This window comes from Anas platyrhynchos, chromosome 12 (assembly GCF_047663525.1).
Source record: "Anas platyrhynchos isolate ZD024472 breed Pekin duck chromosome 12, IASCAAS_PekinDuck_T2T, whole genome shotgun sequence".
NCBI classification, from domain to species: domain Eukaryota; kingdom Metazoa; phylum Chordata; class Aves; order Anseriformes; family Anatidae; genus Anas; species Anas platyrhynchos.
The window spans coordinates 15,120,195-15,139,936 of record NC_092598.1 but is presented as its reverse complement, the minus strand read 5'-3'; the positions used below and the strand labels follow the sequence as shown (position 1 = coordinate 15,139,936).

The following is a 19,742-nucleotide window of genomic DNA, read 5'->3' as shown; positions in this document are numbered from 1 at the left end:
AGGAAGGAGATGGTCTACGTGTGCTATCAACAGCAGACTTACAGCACAGTGAGTCTTCAGCAATGAAAAACAAAGCCTCTCTCCACTTTCCAGACCTCACTTTCACCTTCTTTCACAGCTGAAATTAAAAGTGTTAATTAAATGACTTTCTCCTGCATAAACTCCTACGGATTAGTTAGTGGTTTACACTTTAACACATGGGAATCAACTCACAATGTTAAAGCATGCAAGTAGTTTAGAAACTAATTTTTGTCTTCAACTTGCAGAGCCCAATGTGATAAGACTTTGCCGTCAGCTGAATTTCTTGGAATACACAGACAACTAAAAATACATAGCCTTCTCACTCGCACATTCAGGTATAAAACTAGTTTCTATGCATATGTAACGTGATGCTAAAATTAAAAAGTATGTATTTCCAGTTGATACAACACAGACACAGAAATTTGGAACAGCAATACACAACAGCACTTTATGCATCCCAGTAAGGGACACTAATCTCTTTTTTTTCCCCACATCCCACATAAAAATAATGTAAAACTTACTGTAAAGAATTAGAAAAAAATATATGTTTTTTAATATTTTTATTTGTAGCTGATGAATAATATTCATTCAGCCTGCACTTTAATATTGCATTTTATTTTATAGCATGCAATAATAGTAAGTCAAACAATGCTTGAAAAGTACTTAAGGTTTAATAGTTTAAATATCCCAAAATACACAGGTGAAAGTATGATGTTTTTTGTTTTTAGACAAATAATTCAATAGTAAGGGCAACATTCTTCTTTGAAATCATGCAAAGCATAGATGATATACAACACTACTAAGAATTGAACACTACCAAAGCACTTCTTATGTCTTATTAAAGTACACCGATATAATGGACGTTCCAGGCAAAGGTTGCCTGTGAGTTAAGATTTAATTACTGCTATTTAAAACGAAGACTTTGAAAAAGGCACCTCCAGCCACTTTGCTGGTCTGCAGTGACTTCCCCTCTCTCAGCAAGGTAACGGAGATGGCCACGCCTTAACCTGGAAGCATTGAGAAAACAAGAAACAGCATGTTTTAGTACCTGCCTCCCCTCCTGCCCTCGTCCAGTTACCTGCTCATCCCTGGGCACTGCTGCCACGGCCGCTGGCCGCAGGGCCACCAGCCACAGCTTCCACCCACCTGGCGCTGCCTGGGTCTGACAGAGGTGCGGCTGCTTCTGATAGCGTCAGCTGCGTGCTGGGGTCGTTCACAGTGGAAGAATCTGGCCCTCTGATATTTTCCAAGACCGCCTGCTCCTTCAGGAAAGCACTTTGCCTGTATCTACATAAAGCATGGATGCTGATAAGGCTGTGTGCTTAGCTGTGCACAGCTCTGGTCATTCAGTTCTCACCGAAACCCAGAGGAGTGGAGTGTACTTGGCAGGGCTCTCCATGCCATGGGCCACGTAAACAAAATGCAAACGAGAGCTAAAATACGGTTTGATCTTGAAAGATGCATGTTTGTTACCATTACCTTAAATACACACTTTAAAAAATAAATATTAAAGATAATTTTAAGACATAAGCCATTGACAGGAAAGGATGACTAACTGAATGTTCTCAATTTGACTTTAAATTATTCCAATATGCTGGAAAAAGACAGCTAAAAATTACACTATCAGTAACTATATCTGTTCAATAGACATTTTGAGGAATTTCACATCTAACATGATTGGTCACTGTGTGTTGCAATTACAAGTTCACATTTTTTGCTACTTCCAAGGCATCATGCATGCGGAATGCTGCACTCGTATCATTTAAAATGAAACCAAGTCTGCAGTTTACATTAAGTGAGATTCTTCACTTGCTTTGTCAAACTCTCAGACACTAAGAGCTGCAAGTCAAACTATGCAGGATTGCATTTCAGTTAAAAAATAAAAATCAATAGGCTGCAGCATTCCACTGGGACCAAGTAAATTAAGATCCTCAGTCAACATTGCAACACTATTTTTCTGCAAATAAATACTAAATAGAATAAATGATGGTGTTACTGTCAAACAAAATTGCTCAGGTCTTCAGCACTTCTGTACAGATGTGTGCGCATATGCATCCATGAAATGTATGCATACAGAAAACACAAAGGTCATGAGTAATGTATTGCAGTAATAGCTCTCTTCTTAGAGACAGGTTTATTTAACTGTGTAAAAAACGAAGTTATCTTTACTGCTATTGAAAGCTTCCCTAGTATCTCGAGGTGTCTGACTTTCAATAAATCCTGGAAACATTCTGCTCACATACTGAGTTTTACAGAACGTGCAGCATGTGTCAACTTCAATAAAAGCGGTGAAGTTCTTTAATTACCCCATTCACTCGGGAGCTACTTTAACGAAGTATTTTTCAGAATGTGTAAAGATGTAAAATCCCCCCCCAAAACCAACCCAGTTATCTGTGTGCAATGACTACTCAGCATCTAACAATAATGGATATACTGAAGAATAAAAATGTGAATTATGCCAAGCCCATAATTCTCAGTGACTGACTACAAAGCTCTTATAGTCAGCATTAAGCTTTTAAAACTCTAACCCTAATCAATCATAAACACAGAAATAAAAACCTTGTGGTCTTTTTTGAAATCTAAAACACTAGTGCACGACTTTAAATAGCATTTCTCTTTTCTCTGAATCACCCAGCATTCTTTCCATGTAAAATACGTACTTCTGCATGAAAGCTGACTAGTACATACAAGTTAAAAAATAACAACAGCTCTTTAAACACATGAGCTAATTATACCTGGCATATTGGACTTCACTGATAACATACTGCATGCCACAGAGCAGAAGATATCCAACCTGGCCAAAAATAAAGGTGCGCAAGATTCAGAGATCGAAGTGCAAACAACCTCTCCCCTTCTCCAGTGCTTATGCCCCCGGGTCTTTTCCCAAAGAGCCAATATCATATCCCCAGGCTGCAGAGAACTTGGAATCGCATGACTTGCACACGTTTATTTCAACCTGGGTGACAGCACAGCAACAAAAAGCCCATTAAAAAGAAAAAAGGCAGATAACCGGACGCGATCTACTTGTGATCATTTTTTTGTGATGTGTTAGTGAATGGGTGCCAGCTAACTAATCTTAGCAGCGAACAAACCTAATTTATACACAGCAGGATGCTGTCAGATTATTTTAAACCTAACAATTATTTCTAGCAACAAGGCGGAATTTCACTTAGTAAGCAGCATAAAAGACATTTGCTCTGTTTTTTCCATGTGCTGTTTGAATAATTGAGGTGGGGGGGGGGCAGGGAGGAGGGATGGATGAGTGAAAGAAACCCACCTAAAGCCAACGAAATGTTCAGTTCTTTGGAACCAAGTGAAGTGAGATAAAAAAGCATGTTGGAAAATGGCACGATCTGAAAAGTCAGAAGCCTTGCCAAAGTAGTTGTTAGGCAATGCCCCCTCCCAGATGTGTTTTTGTTGTTGTTGTTGTTAGTTTTTTGTCTTTTTTTTTTTTTAGAGTGAAGTTCAAGTAAATTTTAATAGCCATTTGGTGCAAGTTGCTACGTTATAGGTATTAGCTATACCAAGATACCGCCCTCTCTTCTAAGCCAGAAGTACGTTTAAGACGACCCAGTCTGACCCCAGGTGTAACAAAAGCCTCAGAAGCCCACGAGGAATTCTTCTACCCCACCCATGCGTTTGTTCAAGCACATATGTCTGTGAAAACATTTCATCTTCATTCAACAACTTCAAATGCTAGAAAATCTACTATTCCCTTTCTAATAATTTCTAATGATTCATTGCTCTTATTAAAAATTTACACCTTAGAGTTTGTCATTAACTGATTTTTATCTCCACACATTGTCAAAATATATTGCCTTGAAAATGCTTTGCTATGTCTGGAGTATGAAAACAGCCATGTAAAATCAACGGCCATATTGCAGATGTACAGATTATTTTCAGGAATGCACATTTTATTCAACCAAGACTGAAGTTAAAGAGGTTCAAAAGTAAAAGTACAGTACCATTTCAGAAGGTAAACTATGTTTTGTCCAACATAGTTGTGGCAACCATACACAGAAATCATGTGTTTATAATAATAAACATAAATTATGAAATGCCTGGAATTCTGATATATTCATACAGAATGCGGCAATCACTGAAGAGCCAGAAAGTCTAGTTGAAACCAACCTATTATTTGGAGTATTTATAAGAAAATAAAGTCTGTCTGCTCTGAAACCGTATTTTGTTTTCTTTTTAGTGCTATATAAACAATATGACAGCCTTAACTATAGCGCTTGATCATTTTAAGTGCCTGGACATAAAATTTTACTCATTGGCATAACACAGCTATGACAGTGCTCTACATAAGACAGATGTTATTTTTCCAGCACTGGTTTAATTACACATAACTATATGGTATTAACACTCGAGCAGACAAAAACTTTATTAGGAAGTCACAAGCGTTTCATTAAGTATTTTAACATGGGTATGACAATGGCCCATATTAAGATGCAAGAATTACGGGCTGTCTCAAGGAGCTGCAGCAGCTCAGCTCTCAGCGGCCATGGGAGACGTCTCGAAGTTCTTGGCATGAGGCACTTCACATCTGAACCCAGCACGGATGCCCAGAGCTCAGCAGGAGCTTGACCCCACACTGCCATCACAGGGCTCAGCTCTCAAACGTGGAGCCAGCCCGAATTCACCTTAGAAATAAAGAGATTGGATCAGTAAAAGGCTGAGGAGTTTGGAAATTATGTGGTTGGTGCTTTGCCTCCTTGAGCTACGCACATTTGCAGCGCAGAGCTCGGCGTACAGGTTAACAATAACAAAGAATTTGATGGAAGAGCTCAACGCTTTCTCAACGTACAGCAGTACACAGCCAGGTTAACTCAGAGCTTGGCAGTAAAGCAACAGATTTCACAGTCACATCAGATCTATTAACACAATGTAGAAATATTACCCATTTTAAGTTTGTGCGCATTCCCAAGTCTATGCGCCTTAGTCCTACGAACACCCATCCCTCATCTCTTCACGCTGCTGCTTTAGAGGCCCACGGGAGGTTAGTGCTCAGCAGACGCAGGCTGTGGGCTGAAAGCACTGTGCTGTTGGAGGACAAACCAGCCAGGGGAGGCTGCTCTCTCCTGCACAGCAGCACCTTGGTGCAGACCAGTTCCTCTGCAGATGCTGTACATTGCTTTCCTGTGGCACAGGAGAGAGGCCAGGGCATGCTTCCTCATTCTTCAGCAGAGAACCAATTAAAAGGTATCGAATGCAACGCCCCGTGAGCTGGAAGTTCAGCCCTTTCTGCTACTGAACTGAGTTCTTTTCATCTAGCAGTGCCCCAAGAGGAGACGCAGGCAGAGTTGCTGCTCTCAGGTTTCTGACTACTCAGAAAGCCTCTTGTTCTTTGTCTGCCCGAGTCCTGTTGGTGGGACAGCACCTACAGTCCACAGCCTCCGTGCAAGAAGAGTCAGTTTTGAGGTGTGCTGGTTTAACCCAGTATGCCTCCACTACTAGAGATCATCTGTAACATTCTGATTTTAACACCGGGAACACCAAGACCTTGCATATCTCACTGGATTCCTGCATCTACTGATGAACCATCAGACAGACAGACAGACAAGCAGGAGTGTATGAGGAGATGGAGCTCTGCTGCAGAGGTGGGGGCTCTCCCCTCTTTTCTAAAGGCAGCTCAAGACACCGTGTGCCAAAAGCAGCTCTGCCAATGCCTGCAGTAGTTGAGGCAGCCCCTTTGATGAGTGTATTCATGCAGCAGTGTGTTTGCTAGGTACGGAAACATATGTACTGTTCAAACATCTTGACCACAGACGGATTTCCTTGCAATCACCGTCCTCTGCTAGCTACTCACCCTCTCTCTCTCCACTTGCATTGGCAAACTATGCAGTCCATCCCTGGAACACACAAATTATACATGATATAACTGCCTAGCTTTCCACCAGGTCACATTTTTTGCTGCATCTTAGAGATGCAAGGGAACATGATGAAAAGACTACACCAGCAGCAGCTCCTCAACATACCTCCTGATAACACGCCACTTTCCCAGACGTGCTGTCCATGCAGCTGGCCTGCACACTCCCTGCCCTTCTGTCAAAATGACCCGGGCTCCCAGGTAACCAGGATTTGATAACGTGATCATCTCGGGCTGAATTAAATCTGGGTGTGCTAAGCAAAACACTTCAGCATGCTTGCCTAGCAGGGGCAATAACCTGCAAGAGAGTGAGCAAGCGTGCATGAAGCTTCCTTCTTTAACCAGCACAGATGCTGACAAAGGAGGCTCCATCTCTTGCCTTCTCTGAAGTTAATCCCAGCAATTTAAAGCAGACTTGTGGAAAAAAAAAAAAGACACAAGTGAATCTGAAGTTACTCTAAAATGCAACTCTGAGGACACATTAGTTCCACTAGAGACAAAGCATAAGCCAGACATATTAGGACAATTTATAGTCAAAAAGATTGCACAGAGAAAGAACGAATTAATAATTCTTAATTTGGCATAACAGGACATTCTCAACAGCTCGTCTCTCCTTCCAGTAACTGTGTCTTGGCACTGTACGTATTCAAGAAATCATTGCACAAAACACACTTTCTGTTGGTAAAAAATAAAGAAAGTAAAGCACCTTTCTTTGTAATACTGTCATTCTGAAAACTAAAGAAGCTTTTACTGAAAAGTAAAATATGCCCATCAAAACACCAAGGGACAAAACCTCATTCATTCCTTACTTGTGTAAGAATTACTAAAAAGAAACATTTTGCAGAGGGCTAAGGCAACAGTAATTTAGACAATAACAAATTGAGTGTTGTAAGAATAACTATCCCATTGAATAGAAGAACTCTGGCAAGAAACTTCTCAAACAGCATTCAACATACTTTCAAATAAATGACTGAAGTATGCGAGTTCAATTACTTCAAAAATAACGACTTTCCAGCGGTTTACCATAATGACAACATTGTATAGAAAGATACAATAACTCTTTGTAGCCTAAAAATTGTCAGTTTCATTTTACAAAGATAACTTCCAAAAGCATCTTGTCATGACAATCAAGTTTTGAGGAAAAAAACAACCTGTCATTTGATAAATAGATGAAATTAACTGTCACGAAAACCACTTAAGCGCTCCTCTTTCCTGTTATCCTTCTCATCTCAGCAGTAACTGATAAGAAGATTTCAGGGAGGTTCAGTCATTGATGGCAGGATCTAGAAAAGAAATAATTTTACAAACAGTTATCATTCCCATTCACAGCTTCTGGTTACTGTATTTCACCAACTTGCACTTAATTAGCTTCCTTCTGCCTCTGATACGAGCACAATGGACAAACTGCTTCATACAAATCACTGCTCACTGCTGCAATTACACCTTACACCAAGGAATTGGTGTTGCATCCTGTCATGTTCATAGTGCGGATCATTAACACGGTCCTGTTACCTACCAACTATGACCTGCCGATACCAGCCAGGGTGTTAACCAGCAGGAAATCGGACTCGAGTCATTATCATGCAGTTCTTTACTTATGGCCTATGCTTCAACTTGAAACTCCTACACTTCTGTGCAGCTATAGGAAATATACCCCTTGTCCACAGCACAGGAACAGATGCAACAGCTGCCACAGAATTTGAGAACAACGATCACAGCATATTTTCCAAAAGCCATTGTCTGAGGCTTTATTTGGCTAAGGAGCCAACTTCTTTAAGAGGAAAGAAGAGCATGGATTAGTCAATAAAAAGACTCGAGCCTCATATCCCCAGGACTCTGCATGAGAAGCCCGCTTCCAACATTTCCACTTCAAAGCTGTCATAGCACACCTGGCAGATTTCTAGTTGGCATCTTCCACATTCTAGGTTCCTCACATCAACTAGCCTCAAATGGCAGCTGAGGTTTTAATGCCAAGAAACACCTGAATGCAAACTGTGTCTGCCTTCTACCTTTCTCTAGGCCACGATGCCACTTAGGTCACTGCACTGACGTAACAGCTACGCTGTCTTCTACTGCACTGCAGCAGCACACCTACTGACGTGACGACAGGAATCGAGGGGTCTTCAGCCCTACCAGAACCTAGCTGCCTTCTTGGTTAGCAACTGGCATCCTTTTTCATGACGAGCATCATAAGGACAGAGCATATGGTCCTTCTAAGGGACATCAAAATAAATATGACAGGTCAGTGCAATCATCATATCGAATGAATTCAAATGATGCCGTATCTAAAATGAAATGTGTGCACATAATAAAGATTCAAATGACAAAAAACCCTACCCTTTATCCCTCTCTGAATTATTTATGAATTCTGCAACTCCAGCTGTTGCCACCAGCCCAAGGACATTTCTTCATTTTGGGAATGACATTTCATATTAAAAGATAAGTTAACAAAACAAAAGGACACCGCAGATCTTCCTTAAAAACCATTGGAAAGCACAATACATCTTTCTCCAGCATTTACCAAGGAAAATAATCAACAATCAATTAAGCTCTTGTGTCTCAACTTGTTCCCATAATTCCAAACACAGATTTCAACACTCATGCATTAACTCAGCCATGCCTTTCTAAATGCAGCAGTTAGGCTAGACCCTCCAAGCACCTTGGGTCCCCCTCGCAGACTTTTAGGGTTATCTCCCTCTAACAGTTCACCATAAACCCCATGCCACCTTACTAAGCACTCTGCAATTCCATCACTACTCAAATTAGGGAAAACTTTCAGTACATAATGTGGTCTTTCTAGAAAAAGTTAATATTCTGCATGCATGTAAATGCTTTTGATGATAAATTCTTTGTGCATAAATTAAAACCAAAAGAAACAGCAACTTCAAGACATGTACTTTAAGGCACAAGAACAGCTTTCAAGTAGCTATGTCATTTAGATTAGCAAATGCCAGACGGTGGTGACCACTTACAGACTGTTAGCTCTTAGATTTCTGACTAACAGTATAGGGGGGAAGCTTAGCCAGTAAGCATGACTTCCATCACCTACACTTTCATGTCCTCCCGCATTCTGCACATGACCCTAAATATTAACCCTAACCTATACTGAGCCCCGTACGGTTTACCAACAGCTTCTTCTCTGCCACAAATAAGATAATCCCTTGTTGCCCACAACCTTCGTTTCACAGTGTTTCCTCCTCTTCTTTTGCCTAACTGATCTGCAGTTGGGTTTACATCCTGCTCCTAGGAGACAGATACCAAATGCCCCAGGACCATTTAAGATTCATTTTGTTTGTTTTATCCTCCTCAGCCACCTGAAAGCAGACTAGCAAATGTACCAGTTCTAATGCCAGAAGGAGATGTAGAGAGAAATGTAAGAGATTCCAAGTTCCCATCACCAGAAATCTCTGGTATCACCAGCAGAGCTCCCAAGCCATTTGTCAGCTTCCTGCAGCCAAGAATGTGCCACTTGGCCTCAGTGCCAAGCACGTCGCTCAGGCCTGAACCAGACTGCCATGCAGGCAGGTATGTTATAAGCAAACTTTGTCTCAGGGAAAGGTGGCAGAGCAAGAGGAGCTACCTGTGTTGCAAGTGAAACAAGCCAATGGTTTTCAAGCGGAGCCCGCTTTGGTTCGGTAGGACCTCCAGCAGTATCTGCTTTTGTTCAGCTTGGTAACACTGAGCTCATACACTGTTACCCAGGAAAAGCAGATGTGGTTAAAACAAACATTTATTTGCCCTTCGGTCTGCAATAGAACTGGCACCCCGCCCTGACCAGCCTCCCTCTTCCTTGCTGCTGTGGGAAAACTACCAAAGACCACCTTCCCTTCCCACCTCCTACTGTTGGGAGAAAAAAAAAAAAAAAAAAAAAAAAAAGCACAGAAACAAAAACGACAGTCAGAGGATTTGGGATGGGTAGAACACCACTGAGCTTCGCCAGTATTTTGCAAATCCCTGGTGTTGTGAGCAATCCCTCTCAAACTAAACAAATGTACATCGCATCCTTCTGCAAACTAACAAATTAAAAAACTGTAACATCTCTCATGTTCCAGGGTTGCCATTTAAGTCTCAATGCCACAGGTTCTCCAGTGCCTTCTGAAAGTACCTTCTAGCTGTGCTAGAGGAATGACATTTGCAAAAATCACCTGTGTGAGGAAGCATCCTTCTGAAGATTTTCACGAGCTACTCATATGCAATTGAAGTCAGTCCTCAAAATATAAGGGAAGTCATCTTTGTGCCCAAACACGCTTGCTAAACGCTCCTGGCTATGATATTGTTTCATAATTGACATATTGTACGCAAACATTCTGACAAAATATCTTGTCGCATGTGACTGGCTTTACGCAGCGACTTATGCCTGGTGCTTTTGCAGAGCTCTCCCAATGTTGCACAATGCTCTTGAATACAAATGACAAATTGATCCCTTCACATGATAATTTTTTTTTAGCGTTCGATATTTTTAATGTTAAGAAAATTGTACCTCAACATGGTCTTTAATCTAATCCTTACCCTGAACAATTGAAGTACATCTGTATTAATCTATTAGATGCTTTTCCACACCACACCTATGGCACTGCATAAATTACTGTAATTTAAATGAATTACTGCTTGAAAATTCTCATTCTGTAAGAATCGCGTGGTGTTACAAGGCACCAGAAAGAAAAATGTGCACTAGGGTAACTAAGTTTTATAATATCGTATATCTAGGTTCTCATAAACCAGCTATTCTAAATAGCTGTTAAAGGACAAGAATATTAGACCGATCATATAGAACACACATCAATATGTCCAAGAAGTCAATAATATGAAATTAAATCTACAGTTTATTTAGATACATTTCCATGCTCATGTATGCGGAATCCACTTTAAAAATGCCATTAGGCAAGCTGAAGAATATTATTGCAAAAGACAACACCAAGAGTAATTCTATCTCTGCCCTGGATAACTTGCATTTTTTCTCTTTAATCATCTGATCCGCTGAACTGCACAGAAGAAAGGGAACTTGGAAACAAAAATAAAAATAAAGAAACCACCACCAGCAACAGAAACCCCACCTAAGTTCTTTTGTTACACTACGCTGCGTACTGCTACTGTTTAAGGATGACTTCTTTAAGACTGCACACTTCCACTACCTAACAGTAAAGAATGAAAAGCTTCTTGCTACAAGCTAAAAAGAAAGTCTTTACCATGCTCCTTGAAGAGCTCATTTTCACATTACTCAGGCTTCATTATGCTGAATCAATATTCGTTTAGTCACTGGGGTTATTGACATATTTTAAAATAAAAGTATACCCTTCAGCTACTGCACTCATTACGGGTAATTTGTCTTGTCAGGGAGCAGGGAATATTATCCCAGTCTTTCAGGGGCTGACAGCCCATGGAAATACCTCCCCTTGGTTACAACTGTAAATAATTTTAAGGTAAAATATTGAAAAATCAATGACTGTTTCCTGCAATCTGTCACAAACAAATCAATCATAATCTCCACAGCCAGAGAGTATGATTTGAAGGAGATGAGAGCAGATGTAATTCTTGGCTGGAATCTCTCATTTCAAAATCACTTCACATAATGGTGTCATCATTTAAACACTTAGCAGTCACTGCAACTGCCACTCATAACATCTAGTTGGACAAAACCGCAAGGAAGAGGAGGAGAAATGCCATCACTGTTATGTAAACAAACATCTCATTTAAATGGTTGCAACATTAGCAAATTGCACAGATATAACAGCTAGGCTCAGCTCTCCACAAAAGGTCCACTACGCTTTTCTTTCTCAATGGGAGATTCTCTATAAATTAGCCTCTTAAAATGCACAGTGTTTTAAAACAAAACTAGGCTTCACAAAAGGCGCGTAATAATATCTGGCACTAATGCTGTTTCTAAAAATATTTCAGTTTCATTCACTCCAAATTGCTCCTAACAGAATTACACATCAAATTCTCATGAGATTGAGAAAGGAAAATTGTCTGAAGTACCTCTGTCTTTTTAAGACCAATAAGGATCTCAATGCTTCTTTGTCCTCTACGTATTACGTTTCGCATCTAATTTTCATTAAGCACACGCCGACTCAACTTTAGCATAGGTAACACCACTGCAGAGTACAGGTGAAAAAAAAAAGTCATAACCTACATAAATTAATTGCAAGTATATTTGCAACTTGCACTCAAAGAGATTAACTGTTGTATATGGAATTACATTTGTATAAAGGATCAATTTATACATAAAGAATTAAGTACTGTGCAGTCAAAATGCTATAAACTGATCTTTGTAAATGTGAATCATTTGTGTAAAATGAATCTATTTTTATAGAGGAACGCTAATACTTGGACTCAAATTATTTCTTCATTTGTCCTCTACCTCACCCCAGACTACATTTTCACCCTGACACCGCAGTGCTCGAGACACTTCTGTGCAGATCAGCTGAGATAAAAAACAGCAGACAGGATGCAATTGTTGTGCAACTGCAACTGTGGGCCTAAGCCTGCATTCCTTGTACAAACAAAATTCCCAAATGCTCACCGAGTGTGTCACTTCAGAGCCTATAATTTGAGCTCTTACTCTTTAATGTGCAGAGCTCATTATCACATATTCATTTTAATCACATTAACCTTAACAACTCATATTTCTGAGTATTTATCTTACAACTGTAGGACTAAGGAAAAAAATGCAATTGAAAAGATGGAATTATTTCCTCTTTGCTTGCAAATATTATATATAATAATAATATATATACGCATATATATATGTTTATAAAAGCCTCTCCAAGGTTGTAATTCCTTTCAAGTAGGTTTTATGTCTATCTTCTACATGGAAAACACATCTCTAAGACTAATTCTTTATTGATAAACATCAAAATCACCATTGTTTGTAGCAGTTAGAGAAATAATCTTCTCAGCAAAATAAACTATTAAAAAGGGAAAACAACGTCTCAGCCAAGAAGAAACAGTTATTGCTGTAGAGTTTAACCAAGTGCAAGAAAACTGCAAATACCAGCTGTGAAGTCAATCAACTTATCCTAGGGAAAGGCCACTGTATTGTGAGAGAAAGCAGGGGGTGGGAAGAAACAATCACAAAAAAAAAAAAAAAAAAAAAAGGAAAAGAAAAAGGTAAAAAAAAAAAAAGAAAAAAAGAGCAGCTCCTACTAATGCATTGCCATACCTCACTATGGAGGACATTTATTTTGCCTGGAAGAAATCTGGAGTGAAGCTATCTGATCGAGAGACAGCCTCAGCTCGTCAGCCCTTCTGAATCCCCTCACTGGCCAGCAGACACTGAGGGAGTGAGACCCTGCTTACCACATGAAGCCATTCCGGGACGGAGCAGCAGCGTGCCATACTGAATACGTCAGCATCTTTCCCCAGCGCCGCTCCCCTGAGCCAGGTTGTTATTGCTCATGACAATCACGCAATTAGGTGGGTCAGGAATCACAGAAGACAGAAGAGATCCATTCTTCCTGCACGCCAGTTATCCTGTTCATAAGAAAAAAAGAAGGCAATGACTCTTTCCCTTCATTGTAAGGCACTTAATAAATATTAATAATAATAAAGTCAGTCACATCTCCTAGACAACACTGACAAATGTTTTTTTTGCAATTTTTGACACTCGTTGGGCTCAGAAGGGAGAACCCACAAGTTCAAGATGGAAAAAGACTCAGTTCTGTACTTGGACGCAAGAGGTCACAGAGGGCTGCACCGCAGTGGGCATTACACAGCAGCTCCCCGACAAAGGGAGCCCTGAGAAGAGCGAGCAGCACATGCTGCAGCACTACAGACGTTCATGGAGATTCCAGGGGTCAGCACTGTGAGCACTGTTTTCTGCTGGATAAAGCATTAAGTTGCTGTAACAGCCAAGAGGACTGTGAAGGACAATACACATGACTTTCTGGTCAAGAAGAACTATTCCTTGAATGAAAAGGTGTTTCTTCATTGTATCTTTCTCAAGTCACAAAAGAACTACGGGTTATGGAAAACACTGCAAAAAGAAAAGATGCTGGCTTAAAAAAAAAAACAAAAAAAACAAAAGCCAAACAAACCAAAAAAGCTAACAGTACTTCTGGATTACCCAGCTTCTCAATTTACTGTTCTCACTCACTGTTTATTTAGGCCACTAGTATACGCTCATTTCTTAAACGCTGCTCCACACAATCAAAGAGCAGTAAAAATAGCACAGTGCATATTTATATCATAGTCACATCATGCAGTATTACTGGTAATATTACACTATTAACAACACTCTGCCTAATAAGTTTATAAAATCTTTGTGTTTGGGTGTTATGGAAAGACAAACCCTGCCTTCCATCTGTGTCCTTCCCTTCTTCAGTGCTGATTACACCAGTCTCACTGAGCTCATCTGGAGAGGGAAAAAAAAAAAAGAAAAACATTAGCTAATTACAATGTTTGCTATCTGAACCACATGACAGTCTGAAAAGAAACACTGATGTATCTGGATACATGAATTCTGCTTTTTGTTAGAGACCAAACTTGGTATCACAAAGCACAGTGCCACTTCTGCAATGCCTTACTCAATGAATCATAACGTACACAAAACATATCACTTACCATTAACTCTGAATAGGACTTAATATGGTTAAAAATTGTGGCAAGCCAAAACACATTCTGGCTTTGTATGAGGTCTCCTCCTGCGCTCAGGTGTGCTTGCTGGGACGGACTGCTGGATTCATCCTCCTTCATCGCGGCCCTCACCGCTTCTCCTCCTGGCTGCGTTCTATCAAGCCAAAAAACAGACATAAGGTGAACAGGGAAATGGAATTAAAATATAGTATTTGTCACTAATTGAGACAGATTTCCCTTACAGTCAAGGATTAAGGACCAGGCAACACCAGGGCTCCTTCACCCATTTATCTAGTGTGCTTGTTAAGTCCCACGGCCACTGCTATCACCGCATCCCCCTGGCTGATGTTCGGTTCTGTGTTTGCTAAGAGGTGCACCACAAACACGAGCATGTGGCAACCAAAGGTCTCCGGAATATGGAAATTTGACAGCAATTAACTAATGAATCAGTAACAGCATAAATAACTTTCTTTTGCTTGAAAACACAACAGTCTAATAAATTATAGGAGTGTGGACAACAACTGCAACCTGAGTATTTTGAAGCAGTGCAAAAGGTTCCAGGTAGGCAAACAGAGGCACGGAGGTTACAGGAACAAACCTACACCGTATGACGTGCCAGAAGCTAGCCCAGGACTCAATATTCCTAGTCCCTTACCTACTACCAGGCCTTCCCCGTCACCTTCTCAGGCAACATAAAAGTTCCCCAGCATTTCCGCAGCCTCCTCTCAGATAACTACCTGGGTTTCCTCAGTTTCAGTTCTACCCAGGGACACAGGAGCAGGCTTCTTACCACAGAGAATATCAGCTAAAGTTTAACTGAAGCAAGAAATTAAATACAAAAAAAAAACCAAAAACTTTAGGAAAAGCAAAGAGCAAGTAGAACAAAAATGCCTTGAAAGTCGCTTTTCCACCCTGGTCTCCGCAGAGCTGTCTGCTTCCCAGGAGATCCACGCAGCCTAAAGCACGCTGACGCTCCGAGCAGCTCCGGCCCTCCCTACCCAGCCAGGGAGCCAGCACAAAGTAATTCTTACACCGTTAATATCATAAAGAAGTTGTAGGCATCTTTTTATAATGACAGAGTATTCTTAATAAAAGCTTCAAGCAGGTTTTATAGCTGCATATTATCCAATGAAACCAGTAATAAACAGCACTGTAGCGTTATTTAGTGCAACTCCAATACGCCAAGAGTCACAACCTCGGTTTTATTTATCGCGCCGGCTAAAATGTTAGTTCTTAGCTTTACAGTAGCAGCCAAGACTGTCGCTGTTTTATCCCAGCACACTGCCATCTGGATACCGATACTTTGTTATGGGATATGAAAGAAGAGCGCAGTTACCTAACGCAGCTTAATTGAAAACAGAAGACCTAAATATTACACCAGGCATTATTCCACACAAAATTAAACGTGAAGGGCATGAGAAGTTTCAGAGATGCTAGCAGAGACTATTTCAGGGGTAAACGCTGAATTCCTGATGTGTGACAGAAACGCTGAGAAATACTGAAAAAAGCTGTGCTCGTGAAGGGAAAGCTGGAAAATGCACCCTTTGGGGAGGGTAGGAGAGCGATCGGTCACAAGTTAGGTAGCATAGGGAGATTTCTGGTGTGATCATCTGGATCCAGCTCGATAGACCTGACTAGCTTTCTTTTTTGAAATTGATTTATATGAAGAAAAGAATTGGCTCTACATGCATATTCACTTCCACGTGCAGAAAGCAGCTTCAAGAAACGTTTGCATCTGCATGATCTATATTAATGAACAGGAACTAGAAACCTCTCCTGTTAATAAAGGTCAGAGGGTACGAGCTGTTAAAAAGTATTCCTTGGGTGCAAGGCCAGAAAAGCTACCTGGCACTACATTTCTCATCGGAGAGGCAACGCCGAGCTGCCGCAACTACCAGTCATTAGGACTGCAAATATGCATGCCAGAATGGGTAAGCGTGTGAGCAAACCAGATAAAATACAAACCCTTCTGAACACGCCACTGCTAATACAAGTCACCCACCTTTAACGCCCACGCCGTGGCCAGGTTCTAGCTGCGGTAGCGCCCAGCACGTTGCAGCACTGCTTTGGGAAGGGAATTTGCCCCCGCATCGAGAGCTATGGGCACACGGCACGGGGAGCCACGGCCGTCCTGCTCGCTGAAGGGCTTCTCTTTCAAAATAAGGAGCCAACTAACGGGAGATGCGGCTTGCTTTAAGTGAAAAAGCTTGTTTAGACATGAAAGAGCAGCTCTTCCCCCCACCCCAGTCATATAGAGAGTCTATTTTTCTGCATGTGTCCTCAGAACTGCAAGCAAAATAAACCCTAAAGACATATTTAACTCAGTCCATGTCATGCCCACAAATTCAAGAGAATCGCACCGTTTAAGTTAATTACAGGAAACTTCAAGGAAACTGAAACACAGTCTCAGGTTCTCCCATGATACTGTCAAGATCTTTGGAGCTGCGTGTTCAATACAGTAAGTATGGACTGGATTTAAGGACTGCCAGCTGCACTCACGCGTGGTTTTATTCCACATAATAAACAATTTCCCTGAAAAAGAACTAAGACTGATAATCAGGTTCCTGGCAAAAAGTAATTTTAGGAATAAAGGCTAGCTGAGAAAACAACAAGACAGGAGTGCACCTACGCTCCCCAACACCCAGTGGCTAGAGGCAGCAGGGGAGAGCTGTCGGCAGTGTCCATGGAGGTGCCCACCGCCGCCTCGAGCACTAACAAGTCGATGCCCGGGCAAAGTACACGCAGGCAGCAGGAACAACAGGGGAGCTGCAGACATCTCGTGGGGCTCTGCCCTAAGACTCACCCAAGGCTGGTACTTCCAGGGCACGTAGTGACCCCGCAACGCCCAGCACCTTGTCCTGGGGAAGGCAGCGGCAGCGTGCACCAGCCAACGGCTGCAGGAAAGCGCCCTGCGCTCTGCTGCCAATGCTTCTGCCGATATTTCAGGTGCACTGCTTTAGCTGCTCTCCAGCTAATAACGTATTGATTCAACAGAGAAAAACACAAGCCCCTCACTCTCCTTTGCAGGCTAATTAGCTTTACTACTATGGTACCATGAAGGTGAATAAAGTATTTTTGTTTTCTTTACAGTTAATAGATCTATACATTCACATGTATTTGCTTTGTTCTGCTCTTACTTACTGTTAATATTTTAAAATACACTATATAAGACACCTCGTAGCAGCCAATTTCCCCTGCTATCTGTCTCAGTATTTTCTTAATACGAGCAGTCTTTAACAGAGTATTTGTCTCCTATGGATCTCTTGATAATACACTCCTAAATTTAATTGGGGAAACAAATTATGCAGTGAGTGTCTATGGTCAGGTATCCCGATAAAGAAATATCAAAAAGGTTTTGAGAACACAGCCTCCTCTCATCTACCCCTGCAGAAAAGAAAAAAAAAAAAAAAAGAGAGAGAGTTGAAGTGATCTCCTAATGCATCTCCCTTCATAATTCATGCCGAAAGATGACATTTTCTCAGGATCTTAATTAAGATAATGATGAACACCTGTGTCGGCATTCTTTGGCAAGACAGCATTATCCATCATAATCTTTTAAGTACACTCAAAAAAAAAAAGCACCACCAAAACCAACAAAATCATATGACGGAACCAATCTGTTGCCTCTCTTCGCACTAAGTTTTACATCTCAGGCACACACACCGACGATTAGATCTCTAAAGACTGCAGCAAAAGCCAGGGTCGGTAGATTTTAAAGTTTCAACAGAAAGTAGCTATTAAAGTAATTAGATTAAGTGTATCACATTCGAGATACCCAAGTTTAACTCCATCCAACACAATCCACCTGCAACTGCACCACTCACAGCCAGACACGACCAACGCTGCACTTTGCAGATATATTATTTGCTGTTATTTTCACAACCACCCCGAACCTTTTCCCCTTCCAAAAGGAAAATACTCACCGGCAATTCCTGTTAGATCCTCGTGCACTGTTTTATTAAGCTGTTTTAGCCCGTGCCGCGGATGTTTGCGCATCCTAAATGAACTTATGCAAATGAAACCAGCGTGGAAAAACGCCTAAATCTGCAAGCTCAAATATTGCTAAGGTTTGGTCGCTGCGTTTCGTGTGGTTGTGGCAAATTCAGGTTCTCCTTATGCCTAACAGTCTGCTCCAGCCTGGGTAGTGCAGCGAGCAGGGATCGTTTTAAAAAGCTCTGCAGGGCAAGCCCGGCGGATTAAAGGCTGGGAAACGGAGAGTTTGAATCGCTTGTTCAGGCGGCTGAACTGAATCGCGGAGGAGCGGCTGAAATACACTGGGGAGCACGCAGGCGGCTCGCGGAGCCCACCGGGGGGACCCCATCGGTGAGAAACCGCCCCCAGCCCGACCCGCACCTACCGGCAGCAGCGCGCGGCTCCTCCAGGCTGCGGACAGCGGATCGCTGCTTTTTGGGCCGGATCGCTGCTTTTTGGGGCGGATTGCCGCTTTTTCCGCCACGCCGGGCTGCAGCCGGGGTGCTGCTGGCACCGGGCATGGCCGCGTCCCGGGGTCCGGCACCGGCGGCAGCCCCGTCCCGTCCCGTCCCGGCCGGCAGGGGGCGCCCCGCAGCGCCGGGGCAGCCTCTCCCGGAGCCGCTCCCCCGGAGGCCGCCCCGGGGCGCAGCGCCTCCTGCCAGCGCCGCTTCCGCACTCCGGCCGCTCCCCCGCCCCGCCCCCCCCGCGTTGAGCGACGGCGCGGCCGGCCAATGGGAGCGCAGGACGGCCCGCCGGCCGCGGGAGGGCGGCCAACCGGGCGGCGGGAGGGGCGAGGGCGGGGCCGGCGGCTGCGGGGGCCGATGGGAAATGTAGTCCGCGGCGCGCCCGCCCCGCCCGGCCCCGCCGCCTCCTGCCCGCCGGGGGTCGCCCCCCAGCCCCCGCCGTCGGGGGGGGGGGCGCCGCCCGCGGCCCGTTTGGGGCTGAGCCCGGGGGCAGCGGGGCCGCTGCCGGGTCCCCCCGGGCCACGCCGCGTTCCAGACAGCGCCGGCTGCACCCCGAGGGGGCTCCGCGCCCCCCCCGCCGCCCCCCGACGGCTCTCGGTGGCCGCGCACCCCCCGCGGATGCGCCGAGCGCCCCCAAAAAGCACCGCCCCCCCCCCCCAAACACACCGCTCACTGGAGGGAGGGGCAGGGGGCAGCGAGCAGAGGGGTGGGGATGGCTGGGGGGGGCGGGCGGCTGATAAATCGCATTAAATCTGCCTATTTTTCATTATTTCCTCCCGCCGCTGCCCTGCGTGCCGCCGGGGAGCTGCGGCCGGAGCGGTGCCTGCGGGCCAGGAGCCGGC

At 43.1% G+C, this 19,742-nt stretch overlaps 1 protein-coding gene across 18 annotated transcripts in view; it reads right to left on the bottom strand.

Moving 5' to 3' along the window:
* Positions 1-617: 617 nt before the first annotated feature.
* Positions 618-19,742, bottom strand: part of LOC101791976 (uncharacterized) — a 716,414-nt gene continuing 697,289 nt past the window's right edge. For 12 of the 18 annotated variants that reach the window (XM_072043927.1, XM_072043926.1, XM_072043928.1 and 9 more), the window contains 8 exons: positions 14,453-14,618; positions 14,186-14,243; positions 13,190-13,363; positions 6,003-7,176; positions 5,834-5,876; positions 2,757-2,815; positions 1,168-1,308; positions 618-1,028 (listed from right to left, as the gene is read on the bottom strand). In XM_072043927.1, coding sequence (XP_071900028.1) covers positions 926-1,028; positions 1,168-1,308; positions 2,757-2,815; positions 5,834-5,876; positions 6,003-6,265 — 609 coding nt within the window. In that variant the 5' untranslated portion in view covers positions 6,266-7,176; positions 13,190-13,363; positions 14,186-14,243; positions 14,453-14,618 and the 3' untranslated portion in view covers positions 618-925. The other 6 variants (XM_072043940.1, XM_072043938.1, XM_072043929.1 and 3 more) reach the window with 6 other exon arrangements.